This window comes from Toxorhynchites rutilus, chromosome 3 (genome assembly GCF_029784135.1).
Source record: "Toxorhynchites rutilus septentrionalis strain SRP chromosome 3, ASM2978413v1, whole genome shotgun sequence".
NCBI lineage: Eukaryota > Metazoa > Arthropoda > Insecta > Diptera > Culicidae > Toxorhynchites > Toxorhynchites rutilus.
Window position 1 is genome coordinate 57,289,539 of NC_073746.1, and position 15,875 is coordinate 57,305,413.

At 34.3% G+C, this 15,875-nt stretch overlaps 2 protein-coding genes across 2 annotated transcripts in view; one reads left to right on the forward strand and one right to left on the reverse strand.

Annotated features, from left to right (window-relative positions):
- Positions 1-4,775: 4,775 nt before the first annotated feature.
- The window catches only part of LOC129773156 (uncharacterized), a 91,082-nt gene continuing 79,982 nt past the window's right edge, over positions 4,776-15,875 (reverse strand). Inside the window, exon 6 of the mRNA XM_055776730.1 lies at positions 4,776-5,187. Within this exon, the coding sequence (XP_055632705.1) occupies positions 5,034-5,187 (154 nt within the window). The 3' untranslated portion in view covers positions 4,776-5,033. The remainder of the gene's footprint in view (positions 5,188-15,875) is intronic.
- The window catches only part of LOC129774829 (cyclic nucleotide-gated cation channel subunit A), a 342,729-nt gene continuing 331,779 nt past the window's right edge, over positions 4,926-15,875 (forward strand). Inside the window, exon 1 of the mRNA XM_055778838.1 lies at positions 4,926-6,007. The gene's annotated coding sequence lies outside the window, so the exon portion shown is untranslated. The remainder of the gene's footprint in view (positions 6,008-15,875) is intronic.

The following is a 15,875-nucleotide window of genomic DNA, read 5'->3' on the forward strand; positions in this document are numbered from 1 at the left end:
TTTTCATACATTATACTTGATTCATACGTCTAGGTACATCTTATAATTAAAATTGTCATTTTGGGTAGCCGTCACCTTATGTACACAGTTTATAAAAATCGTAGAATGGGGCGTCAAAATCGGCTCTTTTTTGGCTGATTTGGCATGGAATCGCTCTATGAATGCCATCAAAATATCTTTCACCTGATGTACAAAAATCGGTGCGGCGCTTTGAAAGATACAAATATTTAAAAACGAGTATGTAAGAGTAACGTTTAAAAAATTGTATACCTCAAAAACGAAAAATAAATTTTCCTGAGATTTTATTATTTCTTTAACAAAGACTCAGCCATCTAAAAAAGATATAAAAACCAGGGTTTCTTAGCAGGTTGTCATCCATGCTCGAGGTAAGGAATATTGGAAAACTCCAAGTATTGCGACATTGTGTAGATGTAAAGAGAATTGTTCTGTATGTTCAAACAGAAAGATAAAAGGCGAAAGACGCCAGACTGATTATTTTTGTGATACATGTGAAAGGTATCACGCGAAGAAAAATTATAGCAAATATTTTTTTTTAACATAGAATCATTTTTTAGTAATTATTTATCAGAATTTTACAAATATATGAAGGAATCTTATTTATTCTTCGTAATCTCACAAAGTTATACATCACTGCTTTTTCAAGTGAAACACATGTCGAAATTCAATACGACCGCAAGAAGTAAATTTATAAGTTCAATCTTGAAGCATAATCTTAGCTTTAGTATCATTGATTGGCGTAATTTTTATGAATTTTACGATGTTGATGATATCCACGTAAAAATTCGCATTTACTGTGCTCTAGTAGGAAAAAGATAAACAGTGTTATTTATTTATCGTAAAGCTATATAAATGCTATATAAATAAAATTGGTGAGTTGTTGAATATATTATTGAGACCGAGCTATTACTAATAATGGATCGCTATTTTGAAAAATCTGTAAATCAGTATGAAAACCAAGAAAATCTGTGATCTGTATCTACAGATTCTTGGTTTCAAAAAGTCTGATTCGCCTAAAAGTAGGTTTTTGAGGGTCCCATAGTAAAAAAATTTCAAAAATAGGAATATTGGCAATGTAATTTTTATTTGCAATGAAGACATCGTAAATCGGTCAAGCGGTTCAAAAGTTACAAATTTCTAAAATTATTTGTACAAGACGGACTCGACTATGTACAGTCTCCAATTTCTTTTCACTGTATATAATCGAGTCAAAATTTTTTTTTTATTTATTTCTTATACAAATGTTTCTCTTTTTTTAATATATAGAAGAATTTAATTTTTGATTCATCCCCTTCAAATTAAAAAACAACTTTTTCAAATGAAAAAAATATAATTCCAGAATCTCTCAGGAGGTCATATTTAATGACAAAAAAGGGTCTCTACGCATATGGTCGAATTTCAACACTGACATATTTATAGACCTTTTATTTGTTTCGGGCTCTGTTTGCATCAAGCTTTATATTAAAAAGTACGCTACGTAAGACGAATCTGCTGCTTCCGTTGAAAATATGAGATAATTCAGTCGTGAAATAACTAGATTAGTGAATTCAAATAACATTTTGGAAGTGAAAAATATAAAAGATGGTCATTTTTAAGGATTTATTATTAATTTTATCCCAAAAAATCATGATAACATTGATTGTTTCTATCAATCAAGTTTGTTATAAAAAAAAATTAGCTAAACGTTGAAATATTTTTTTAAATAAGTCATATTGGAAATATTAGGCTGTCAAAAAAGTCCTGCGGTATTTCCGCGAGGTGTCGTTGTAAGCGTCGTAGTTCTAGTTGTATTCATTGTATTGAGTCATACTTTAGCTTGTTGGAAAGGTATAATATATAATATAGTCATTGACAGTGTTTTGTTTGGTTAAGTCGTTCGTGAGTTATAGTGTCGCAAATATGGAGCAAAATAAAGAGAAAATCCGACATATTTTACAGTACTACTATGACAAAGGCAAAAATGCATCTCAAGCTGCCAATAAAATGTGTGCAGTTTATGGACCCGATACAGTTTCCATTTCCACCGCACAACGATGGTTTCAACGTTTTCGTTCTGGTGTAGAGGTCGTCGAAGATGCGCCACGCTCCGGAAGGCCTGTCGTCGAAAATTGCGACAAAATCGCTGAATTAGCCGAGAAAGACCGGCATAGTAGCAGCCGTATCATCGGCCAAGAGCTGGGGATAAGTCATCAAACCGTTATTAACCATTTGAAGAAGCTTGGATTCACAAAGAAGCTCGATGTATGGGTGCCGCACACGTTGACGCAAAAAACATCTTTGACCGTATCGACGCATGTGAATCGCTGCTGAATCGCAACAAAATCGACCCGTTTCTGAAGCGGATGGTGACTGGCGATGAAAAGTGGGTCACTTACGACAACGTGAAGCGCAAACGGTCGTGGTCGAAGCCCGCTGAAGCGGCTCAGACGGTGGCCAAGCCCTCATTAACGACCAGGAAGGTTCTACTGTGTGTTTGGTGGGATTGTCAAGGAATAATCTATTATGAGCTGCTTCCCTATGGCCAAACGCTCAATTCGGACCTGTACTGTCAACAACTGGACCGCTTGAAGGTAGCACTCATGAAGAAGAGGCCATCTTTGATAAACAGAGGCCGCATTGTCTTCCATCAGGACAACGCCAGGCCACACACTTCTTTGGTGACGCGCCAGAAGCTCCGGGAGCTAGGATGGGAGGTTCTTTTGCATCCGCCGTATAGTCCGGACCTTGCACCAAGTGACTACCACCTGTTTTTGTCCATGGCGAACGAGCTAGGTAGTCAGAAGTTAGCCACAAAAGAGGCCTGTGAAAATTGGCTATCCGAGTTTTTTGCCAATAAGGAAGCGAGCTTCTATAACAGGGGTATTTTGAAGTTGGCATCTCGTTGGGAACAAGTCATCGAACGAAACGGCGCATATTTGACTTAAAACAGATGATTGTAACTAATTTTATGAACAAATGAAAATTAAAAAAAAATACCGCAGGACTTTTTTGACAGCCTAATATAATTTTTTTTTCTAACTGTAAATTGTATATAAACGAATTATATATAATCGAATGAGTGTATAATCGACCCTGCACTGTATTGGGAAAACCGTCGATTTCTGGAGGACCCTAAGAATGAAAAAAGCGGGTATAACATCTATCGGAAAGGAATAAATATAGACGGTTTGAGCAAACCCCAAGCAATTTTTTTAGTAGATTGCTGAATTACAGTAATTACAGAACGCGGGTTTTCTTTCTAATGTTCTTTGGTATATTTTTTGTTTCACTTACAAAAAATTGCTCCTGCGTCTCCATTGGTTCAATGTATCTGTACTGTCATTATGGAGACGCATGTTTCTTTGTTTAAATGAAAACACCTAACATAAAAAATACATATCAAATACATCATCATCATCGCTGAAATTTAGATCATTCATGTAAAAAAGTCGAAACATTCCGAGAAAAGAACGAAAAGCTGCGGTCTTCTTGACGAAAAACAAACATTTAAAGCTTTTGTCTGAAAATTTGTACTCAAGACTTTGCAAAAGAAGCGGTTCCAAGGTTAAATATTTTCAAAATGAGCTCATTGGCAAAAAGTCGGTTTTTCAGATCAGCCTAGTTCTGAATGATGGATCCTGAGGGTGAAATAAAAAATACACAATACTTTTTCGGAAAGAAATAATTATAGAATGTTTGAGCAACACCTAAGCTTTTTTATTCCAGTAGATCTTTTTCTGAATGTATAAGTCACAAAATAACATAATTAGATTATTTCGATCGTTCGAAAATTTAAAAAAAAATGATTTAGATATACATCTAACAGAACTATTTGTTTCTTGAATTTCATCACTAGATATTTTGCTAACAACAGTTTTTTTTATCTCATTTATTTATTAGGCTCATTAGCATTTAGCTGTAACAGAGCCGGGTTTAATCGTGTACATGTACATATGTTTTATGTTTCTATAAGTTGTGAATTACACAGTAGTTAGTAGTAGCCATTTAGGCGTTAAGTTTTCTGTTCCATTACATTATGGTAAATTACACAGTAGTAGCCATTTAGGCGTAAGGGTATTCTTTCTGTTCTTCCATTGTTCAGCAGACCGGACAGCGGAGACAGTTGATATTGATCATTGTTGGGTTATTTATAGAACAGCAGCCCGATGTTTCTTGCAGAGCAGGGCAGTTGTATGGATGAATCGATCTTTGTTCCACCGTGGATCGATTTCCATCGCTGATGATGGTTGCGAGGACGTAGTTATTCTATAACAACACAAAGATGGTCAATTGAGGGCCCTGAGTTTGAACTCACGATCGATCGCTTGGTAAGCGAACGCGTAACCAAGTGGCTACGAAGACCCCCTAACAACAGTTGTACCATTGAAGTTAATCTACCCATATCATAGTTTCACTTGATATGGAACTAGCATTCAAGACAAGCAAACTATCAACTATCAGCCGTATTTAGATCTCCAAGAAGAACAGCTATAAAACAATATTGGAATGATAACTTTATTGCATCTTCAATATCAATCATCGCAACTGATGCAATCGTAGGATGGTCCTGCAAGCACGCCTTCAGTTCCGTTTCTCGCCGGCGCGTGCATTAACGACATCGGCAGTGAAGTGAATCATAACGGCTAGGATATCCGTTCTCCGATTCGGAGGGATAGATTTATACTCACATGTGCGAACGCACACATTTTCTCTCGTGCCGAAAATGATGCTCTCGGGGAAAAATCTCCCAACCGTTCGTCTGTTGTCACTTGCTCGTTCACTAGCTGTTCTCGTTTCATCTCTTTCTCCCTTTCGGTTTTCCTCTCTCTCCCGCTATTAATGTATCTCTCGCGGATTTAATTTTGATCCTTAACGGAGCCTTGTGCGTCTCGTGGATGGATGTGGCGATTTGAGTCTTCGGCGGGGACCAGACAAACCAGTCTAAGATAAACAAACAGCGGTAACGCGTGGCAGACTCCGTGGATGCTGTGTGTACCGTTCGTGGTGTCCCTCTCCGGCCAGGATCAACCAATTTCTCATGTGGTGTAAGTGGTGGGTAGCATCTTAAGCTGTGATGTGATAAGAAAGATGATGTGTGTTGTAAGGCTTCCTGGGTTTCGCGGGTTCAAGATGCATGAGTGAAGTTTGGAGGAGTTCGCTGATGTACGACTCGTATTCGCCAGCTTGGAGCTAGAAAAAGATGAAAATATGGTGAAACGTGTTCAGAATCGGCGACACTAGAAGAACAACTGAGCGGTTGTCCTTGAGGGGAAAGAATCGCTAATTAAATTTCGTTTGGAACTATTTCGAAACTGTGAAGTGGATGCCGAGGTATTAAACCAAGCAATGGAGGCCTTCATAATGTGAAATTTATTGCAGAACAAAAGAGCTACCAGCGGTGAGAAATGATAATTGAATGCAACATAATGAACTTGAACTCCGTATTGCCCGGAGACCAGAAACCGGAATCATTGGCACTCGGGCAGGATGCCGCCGATGAGAGGGTCCTCGGCACTGTATAAATAAATTGTAGGACTTCATTTATTGGAGCCAACGTAACAGTCATCACTTCGGATGGTGCAGTGCCGCGATGGTACAAAAGTGGAATAGCTACAGCGTGAAGCTGAACGAGAAAATTCCCACAGAAGAACTTTTCCTTGTGAAAAGGTGGAAAATTTAGTCCCAACGGTGAATAGTGTTCGGATAACAAAGTGTTTCAATGGCTGTGTGTGTGTGAAATTGGCGTGCGACAGTTGCAAATTGAATTAATGCAGCAAATGGAAATTTACTGTTGGAAATACTATCTATTGTCTATTGTGGGGAGTCTATTGGCTGCCATTTGAAATTTATACAGCGGTGTGCAGTGATTGATTTAGTGGTTCGGGTGCAAATATCGAATTGTGGCTAGAAGGATAACGCCAACTGGGAAGTGTGTGAAAAACAATCTCTAACGATTATTGGACTACATCGGTTTGAGGCATCGTTGCTCGCGCAATCAAATTATCTGCAGGTAATTTATTTTATTGTAATGTATGGTAGAAACTAAATTAGGGCTATTGAACGTTTCATAGCGGAAATTTGGATTGAATGGGAATTAGTTAATGTGTCATAAGTGGGAGCTACTGTTTGAATGAACTCTCTGGAAAGCACTAATTATGTCAGAAAACAGTATTTTGTATTGCGTCCAGTGGTTAGTAACAATTGAATGGATTACAGATTATTCATGTATAAATCCATATTTATTAGTCAATTTTTGCTATGCCAAGCAGGATTGAAACAATTGTTCAGGGTGTTAATGCAAGGCAAGTATTCTACATTCTAATTAGTCATCCAACTTTTTCTTTATGTACCGAACGCAATTCCCATTTTCGCAATACAGTTTTTATTCTGCCCTAGGAACGAAAAAAACGAAGATTTTTTGGAGTTCTAGGACTTTTTTCATATCAAAAACAAGTAACGTTTTTCTTTAGATTTTTTTCATAATTGATAACAAAACATTGACAGATTTTTTTCTACTAATGACAAAATGGATATTATCAAACAGATATCAAACGTATATTTCAATATTCTCAGTGGCTTCGTTTTGTTCGATACAGTCAAAAAAAAAAAAACAACAGGGGACTCGTTCAAGCAACCGATTGTGGGAAGTGGACAAAAATCAAACACTGAAGGATTTTGATACCGAAAGCTGAAAAACAAGTACCTTTCATGGTACTTCTAAGGTTCGAAGAAACGTTCAAGCATGAGTGCGTTGCCACTCATGGACATTTCTTTGAGAGACACAATACCAATTTAGTAAAATGAATTTATATTTTGAATCTTCTGAATTATTTCCGGTAACATTTTAATTGAGGTGAAATGTGATTTTCAGAGGGAGTAGATACATATAGATGAGAGATTTTGTTTTAAACAATAACTCTTGCAATATTTTTGAACCTTGGCATATGCTTTATTTGTGTATATAACTATTATATTTTTTAAATTTCAAACGACCGATTAATAGTTTAGTTTAACGAGGAGATCACAGCGAAAGCTGTATGTTGACGCGTGACTTGCAGTTCCTGTTGTACTGGTCTAAAATGAATATAAGTGAAAGTTCTGAGTTTTTGTTGATGTTATTTTATGGAGGTGAACTTGAAACGAACAAATAGAAAAAAAATTAAAAACAATTTTTCATCCATTTTGTTCACATAGAAACTTATAGGTTAAGATAGAAAGTATATCATCATTGAAATCATTGAAAGGATGTGTTCAAAATTTTAGCACGACCGATAAATCCTTTTTTTTTAGTTATTGATTACGCCAATTCCGAAAAATAGTTTTGAACAAAAGCGTGTTTTCAAATTTAGTAACATAAAAATTTAATAATAGCAGCTATTTATCGATTAGCTTGAAATTACAGCCTCCTGTATAATCGTAGATTTTATTTTTCATCTGAAGTTCTTGACTGGGCTAGATTTACATCGGTCCCTTTGAAGAGAACGTTAAGTGTTAATTAAAAGTGAATCAAGAAGCCTATCTATTATAACTTTGCAAACTATTGTGCTACATTTAAATTTCTCCGGAGAAATCTAGAAAAGGTTTAATTTTCATGAAACTATCATTTAGTTTCATGGAAATTAAAACTTTTCAATTCTGGAATGTTTCCGATGTTTATATATGAGAATATACGATGTCTCATATAAGAATATACGAATTTTGCGCCAACTCGCCATTGGCAGCAACATCCAGATTGCAGTGAAACTGTGTAGGTGTAAATATATTGGTCATTTAGGCAACTTTGCATACTTGAAATATTCAAATAAGAACTGGACTACATTTTGGAAAGGGCCAAATTTTTTTTCTCAGTTTTTTAAAAATGGTCAAAGAACAAAATGTAGGAAATTGTTTGAGTTTTCATAAAAAATCCAAATGATTTTTTCGAAAAAATTACATTGAAAAAAGAATTATTTTAAAAATTCAAATTCATTTTTCTCAATAACGTATTTTATTAAATTCTAAAACGAAAAAAAAAAAGAATAGCCCCAATAAGTCACCCATACGTCGGCAGATGGACACTTTTACAGGAAAAAGTTTTTCTAACAACACCTTTTTCAGTTTTCTTTGATAAAATTACAACTAATACTAATTTTGTTCAAACTCAAGATAGCGGTATATTGTATTCAACAAAGTTTTCGATCTTATTAAAATCTTTTGTCGAAGACATAAATTTTCTATCTTATGTAGTAGAATATAAGTCATTCTTGTACGGATACTTCTGAAAAAAATTATGTTCACTCGTAACATTTTTGTGTGGAAATTCCCGCGTTTGACATGTTCTTGACATGTTTCTTAACATAAAAAAGTTTTCAGAAAATGTTAAACGCGATAATGAAGATGTTACGAGTTAAACATTATTATTTTTCAAAGAAAAGATAAAAAAAAGTTGTTGTTAGAAAAACTCTTTCTCTGTAAACACTCATCTTCCAATGTATGGGTGTCTTGTTGAAAATTGGGGCTATTCATACTATTTTTTCTTAATTAAACAAAAACATATTTTGAGAAAAAATGAATTTTTAATTTTCAAAATATTTTTTTTTCAATAAAATTGTTTGATATTGACAATAATACCTTCAAAACCACTACCTTTTAAGTTGGAAGTATCACTTCCAAAAAGAAATTCAAATTCACTAATTTAGATGTTTCACAACGATAATCTGTACTAAACTTTCTCATTTTTCAAATGGAAGCAACAGAGTCTTCCTAGGTAGCGTACTTTTTGTAGTGGAGCCAGTTTAAGGCAAACAGATCCCGGAACAAAAAAGAGTTCAATAACCCTGTCATTGTTGAGTCATTGTTGATGTTCGTTGAAATTTTTTTTTCATCATATATGATCGTCTATCACCTCCTGAGGAATTCTGGATATTTTTTTTATGTAAAAAGGTGTTTTCTGATTTTAAGGGGATGAATCAAAAATGGAACTCTTCTTTTATATTCAAAAAACGAAAAATATATGTCTAAAAATCAAATTAAAAAAACAATCATTTGACTCGATTATGTATAGGATTCGATTATATACAGTGAACAAAATCGGAGACTGTATATAATCGAGTCCGCCCTGTATTATTACTTATATTAACGAAATAATTTATGTTTCAAAATTGAAAATTAATATAGCACCATAGCAGTCATTCCATGTCAAACCGATACAGTGATTCTCTGAATTTTGTGAAAGTGGTAGATTTGTTCTTCATCGCAAAACATTGTATCGTTTTTTTTTATTTTTTCATTAGGGTGCCCATTTCCATTTTAGGGTGGTTTGAAAAATCCATTTTTTCGCCTTTTCCCCAAAAATGACTGTGTTTGGAAATTGATTACTTTTGAACTACTGGACCGATTAAGATGATCGATACATTAAATTAAAGTCAATTAGTCTTTTCTGGATAAATATTACGCTTGTCAAAAATTTGAGTTTTATTTCCGTAATTATTGATTGAATTAGTTTTTTCATGTTTTCATGGCTTTGAACTAGAGGGCGATATATTTTTTATATATTTTCTTCAAAGCTGAGGATTTTTTCAACAACATATCCAAAAATCAGAAACCGTCGATGGAAGTGAAAATGGGTTAAGGGGGTGAAATTGGGTCAAAAATGGAGAAAGTTACTATTAGTAATATCTTGACAAATATTGCGAATATTTTTGAAAGCTGTGAGCCGTTTAATAGGAGACATATTTTAACAATTTCCAATGCATAATACTTAATTGTAGTTCAAATAGTTATTATTTAATAATTCATTAATGTTTGATTATACAGAACTACTAAAATTGTAAATATTGGATAGAATGATTTTTTAAAGTCATGCCAGATGAGTCATTGCTGATTTTTTTTTCCATTCGAATTTCAATATTTTCGAAATAATCTCCTATTTATATTGAGTGGGGGTGAGAATGAGTCAAGCACTAAATTGAATTCCATGCCAAAACGATATAGTGATTGTCAGATTTTCATGAAAATTGGTAGTTTTGTTCCTCATTAGACCCGAATTTTTTATTTTTATTCATCAGGGTGGCCATTTCCATTTTATCAACTTTTTCTCCTTTTTCCAAAAATAACCTTTTTAAATAATTCATAACTTTTGAACTACTTGACCGATTTAGATGATCGATATAGGGAAAGTGGGGGCAAAGTGGTCACCCTAAGAAATATGCCCATTTCCAGCGTCCACATACCGCTTCAATTCCCGTTTCTCGAAGAATATTGTAGTTCAACTCATTGTTGTTCAAGATAGCAAACGGCTTTTACTATAAAAATTCAAAATAGTACACTTTTCATCATTAGAAAAAAAGGTGAAAAATCGAACATTTTTTTTTGCTTGGAGGTAAAGTGGTCACCTAGTGGGGGCAAAGTGGTCACCCGCACATATCTAGCTAAATGGGATAGATTTATGCGTTTTTTTCGTCCAAATTTGCTCAAAACATATTTGATATAATAGGTACATTTATGAAATAAGCTTGGCCTATTCACCTAGAGTCTCAATTAAAATTTTCTCATGCATACAAAAACGTAGTAAGAAAATATAACGTTCCGCATAATGAGGCTTGGTTTAGTTGGGGTGTCATATTTATCCAGGCTCAAAGCCACAAAAGGATCCTCTTCAAGAGTGGAATGTGAAGCTGATATACCGCTTTAGTAAACAGAACATTGTAAGTTGTTACTCGCCTATGACCACTTTGCCCCCAAATATCAAAGTAATTTCTATGCCTATTGATCGCTGAGATTAAACAAAATATCTGTTCACCTCCCCTAGAATATGTGAACAGTCGTCCAAACTGATGATTTGTCCAACATATTAGATTGAATAAACTAAATTTCACGAGAAATTCCTTAGGTACCATCCGCACAAAACTACGGCCTAATGGCTACCGAGAGAGCAATTTCTGTTTTTATTTATATTTTGACATGCGACAGCTCTACTGAAGTACAGGGTGACTCAAAAGTCATTAAATTCTTCAAACATAAGGTGACTATCAAAACGGTTTCAATAGTTAATAGTTATACTACCAAACAAGCAGGTGACCACTTTGCCCCCCATGACCAATTTGCCCCCACTACCCCTATCAAATTAAAGCCAATGAACTTTTTTTTTGTTTGAAAAACATTACACTTGAAAAAAAACCAGATTTTGTTTTCGTAATTATTGATTGTAATTGTTTTCCATAGCTTACATGGTTTTGGAACTAAGGTTACCATATTTTTCATATTTTTTTTGAAAGCTGAGGTTTTTGTACATAACATGTCCGAATATCAGGGAGGTGTGTTTTTTTCGTTTTCGAGTGATTTTGCAAAGTTAACATGTTTTCAAATTTCGTTCAATATTCCTATGCGACTGGACAACATCTATGCGACTAGAATCCAATTTTTATGCATATGTGGTATTTCTTTTGGCTTCAAATTGATACATCCATCATCTGAATCGGACCGGTAGTTTAAAAGTTAAGTCATTTTTGGAAAAAATAAAGAAATAAAGAAAAATAAAGAAAAAGAAAAATGATGTTTTGGACTATCGGTTAATTTTGAAGAATCATAACTCAATAACACAAAATAACGCATCTCTTATCTAAAAAAATCTAGGCTTTCAAGAAAAAATATAAAAAATGTATAGCACCCTTGGTCCCGAGACAATTTAAACTATAAAAAAATACAATCAATAATTACAAGACCAAAATTTCTGTAAGTATAATATTTTTTGAAAAGAGACTAATTGGCTGTAATATGATATGTCGATCATCTGAATCGGTGCAGTAGTTCAAAAGTTATGAGTTTTTTAAAAAAAAGTAATGTTTGAAAAAAATGGGAAAAATTTGTTTTTTGGGCAACTCTAAAATGGAAATGATCACCCTAATGATAAAAATACGGGTATAACGTTTTGCGATAAAGAACAAAACTACCACTTTCCACGAAAATCTGAGAGCCACTATATCGGTTTGACATGGAATGGCTGTATATAAATATTTCCGTCGCATTTCTAGGTGGATTGACACTATTTTCGTTGTTAAATTATCTTGAAATTATTGAGAAATTGATTTCACACACAATTCTTAATAGAAAGTAATATTTACTACTTTGACCCTTTGTCACCCTCTCTAAGGGGTGAGATTGGGTCAACTTTCATTTAATCGTGGTTCAGTGACAAATTAATATTATTCAATAATTCCCTGAACACTTACGAGTGTTCATCATTAGAGAACATTTCTACGTAATCAGAATTGTATTTTACTCTAATTTTCGATAGTAATTCAACAAAAAGTTCGAAAACTACCTTTTTTGACCCATTTTCACCCCCATCGAAGGAATGTGATTGTTTTCGTTTTTATGTTATGCATTTTCAAAGTTAACCGATGGTTGAAAAATCAACTTTTTCCCTCTTTTTCCAAAACATAATACAATACAAAAATAAATATATGTTGATACTGAAATTCAGTGATAAATGGATTTTGAAATAGAGGTGCTTTTGCGTATGAAATTCCATAAACTAGTACATAATGAGTTGATCCCTTGCCGTGGAAAAATCGTTACAGACTAATTGATTACTCTAGTATTATTAACCGGGTGTTAGGTAAAATCCTTTAAGGCATATAACCGAATTTCAATTAATTAAAAAATCTAAAAAAAACACTACTTATCTTGGTACTGATAATTCTGTTTGAAAGCGAAGAATTTTTCCACATAACAGACTTCTCACATCATCCTATATCGAGCCAATGTTTGATTATGGATGCGCCCATAAAAAATGGTCGCAATTTAAATTTCAGTATGGTCATAATCGGAATCGACTTATTTGGGGTAGAATTGCTCAGAAGCGACTTTTGATCTGTTATCCTAATTCTATACTCAAAAATTGAAACTACGAAACAAGAAAAAAGTTATTCAACTTGATAAAGGGGAAGGGTAGTAAAGACGGACACCCTAAGTAAAAGTTGATATTTTTCGTGAATTTCACAAAAAATATACAGCACACCACCACAAATTGATAGTCTAGGTCTCTTTTTTATAATAGAATTTGTCTTTGAGGCAGAAATTTTGAAAAATAGATGTGTCCGGCATCTTTGAAAAAATAAGGTTGAGTCGGAAAGGCGGACACTTGGTAGGAAAGATAGACACTAACTGGAAATTCAAGTTTATGTACTCGATAAGTTTTGGAGGTCTTCAAATATGACTTGAAGATAATCTAACAAAAAAGCTAGACTAAAATCACCTAGAAGGGCTTGTATTTTTCCTCATTTTTCCATGTCTAAAACAGGTTAAGGCATTCGGAAGGACAAATTCGAATTACGTCTTAAAAACCGCTCTGCTGATTCGTCCATGATATGTGGTTGCACTTACAAACGTAGTTAATGGGCATTTATTAATAAAAGAAGGAGGAGATGACCAAATTGTTTTAAAAAATGTTTGTTCTTTGTCGGTGGAGTGTCCGTCTTACCTGACTTGATTAGTATTTTTTTATCGTCAATATTTTTGGAGTAAAAATGAAAAAAACTTAACCGCTGATTCACAAAGTTGCCAAAGCAAAATCTATTTGTGCTGTAAACGCAATGTTTTGCAGCATTGTTGTATTACCCGATGAGTCAGTTGCTACCCCCGCTCCAGTAGGTGAAATCATTTGAGCATTCAAAATCCTTGTCCGAAAAAACCTTTCTCGAGAATGGATAGCAACCTGTCATTTTTAATCCAGCTAGTATATTACTCAGATTGAAAGAAGCATTATAAGCCGATGCAACTATACCTGAAAGGTCGTGTATAGAAATAGTTTCTCAAGGATGGTTGAGAAGCCAATCGTTCTGGGAAACTGAGAGTTTTTTATTTGAAAGGACCCATAACTGAAACATCCAGCGGTTGTAAGCGATTTGTGACAAAAGGTAGAAAAGATACATGAATTGTGTAATTTTATCGGCAATATTTAATTGTTTCCAAAGTTCAATGACTTTTTGATTGATTTTTGATTTTTTGAAATTGATTAGTTTACGTTGTTTTTTGCAACCTTTTTCAAATGTTCCAGAACATTGAGAAACAGTTTTCCCGTTATGCAACCTTTAGTTGGGAAATTAGCAAAGACAATGGACCCAGTTGGACCACCTGTGAGCTAAAATCATGAAAACGTTCGAAACTACTTCGATAGCTCTTCCTACCTCATCTTCGTTGATGCTGGTTCTATCGATTTTCTTTTTGTAGTTTTGAACCATCATTAGGTCTGAGAATCAGACTAAATTGATGTTTGTTAGTAATCAACAATCAGACACAAGTTTTATGAGGTATTAAACAGTGCCCGAATGTGCCCCGTGAACGATGTCCGAATGAGCCCCACCACCATCCGAAGACAAATCATAATTTTATCTAATAAATAGACCTTTATTTCCCCGTTGTATGCACGTTTTTTTTCCATTTCATATTAGTTATTAACTGAAGTGGTGTACTTAAATTTCTAAATCGTTCACAAAGGAATTAGGGAAATACTTACAACTTGAAGCTCAAAAGTTTCGAAACGTGTATGAAAAAGGGTACTGTGTTTGTTTTCGTAAGTAATAAACGACCAGGAGATGTCAAGCCATATGACAGCTGTTGGCGGAAGGGCTGTTAACTTACTTATATTTTTAATTTGGTAGAAACATGTACCACTAAATTTTTACAAGCGTTGTCCGAAACTGCCCCCCTTTCCCCTACACAGTATTGCAAGTTTGTACATCATTAAAAAAATGTAATTTATCAATTATACAGGGGTGCCCGTCTTTCCCCTAAAAAAATAAGTATAGAAGCGGACACTAATGTTGTCATGTCATTTGCCTGAGGGTATCGACTCGACAGCTAACAATGCCAAATCAATACATTGTCAAGCACAAATACAATTAATCGGCTAACAAAACATCCCAATTCCAAACACTTTGTGCACGGTTTTATCTTTCTTTCGATTTTCTTAGCTTATTCCAACGATTTCAGTCGATCTGCTTTATCTAGCGAAGCATATGTGGGGAAAAAACATCATTGTCATCTTCGACGGATGCTATTTGTGGATGGGAGCGAATGATATTGTAAATATCTAATGTACGTGAGTGGGGGATTACTTCTTTGGTTGATTGTATGCTGATCTTAACAAATGCACATCGTTTATGCTTTTCTTCCCATTGGTGAACAATAGAGTATTGCGGTGAAATATTTGCACATAGTTATATTTCATTACAATATCCAATAATTAGAACTAGAGTTGTTGACTCGTTACAGAGTGGAATAGTTTTTGATTTTCAAGCAGTCTCAGAGGACGCGATGGGAGTTATTCACATATAAAAAATGTTAATTATATATATAAATTTGAGAAAATGTCCCGATGACTTCTTGTTGATTTTTCTGAATAAACTTTTTTTTTGAAAAATGGTAGCTTTCAAACCGCTTTTTCTCCGATCCCTTTCAAATGACATGAACTGTACTTGCTTTTCTGTGTAACCCTTCAAATTAAATTTTTTTTAATGGTCTTTGAAAGATCGAGTCCGAAAAGATCCTAGCTGTTTGAACAAATTTATGAACAATTTTTTTGGGAAATCGTTTCTTTCGTTTTTTCCGTTTTGACTAATACACTAATTTTCAATAATTTGTAACTTTTGAACCGTTTGACAGTCTACTACTACTACTACTACTACTACTACTACTACTACTACTACTACTACTACTACTACTACTACTACTACTACTACTACTACTACTACTACTACTACTACTACTACTACTACTACTACTATTACTACTACTACTACTACTACTACTACTACTACTACTACTACTACTACTATATACGACTATTCCAAGTCAAACCGACTTAGTGGTTCTCAGATTTCCGTGAAAAGCGGAAG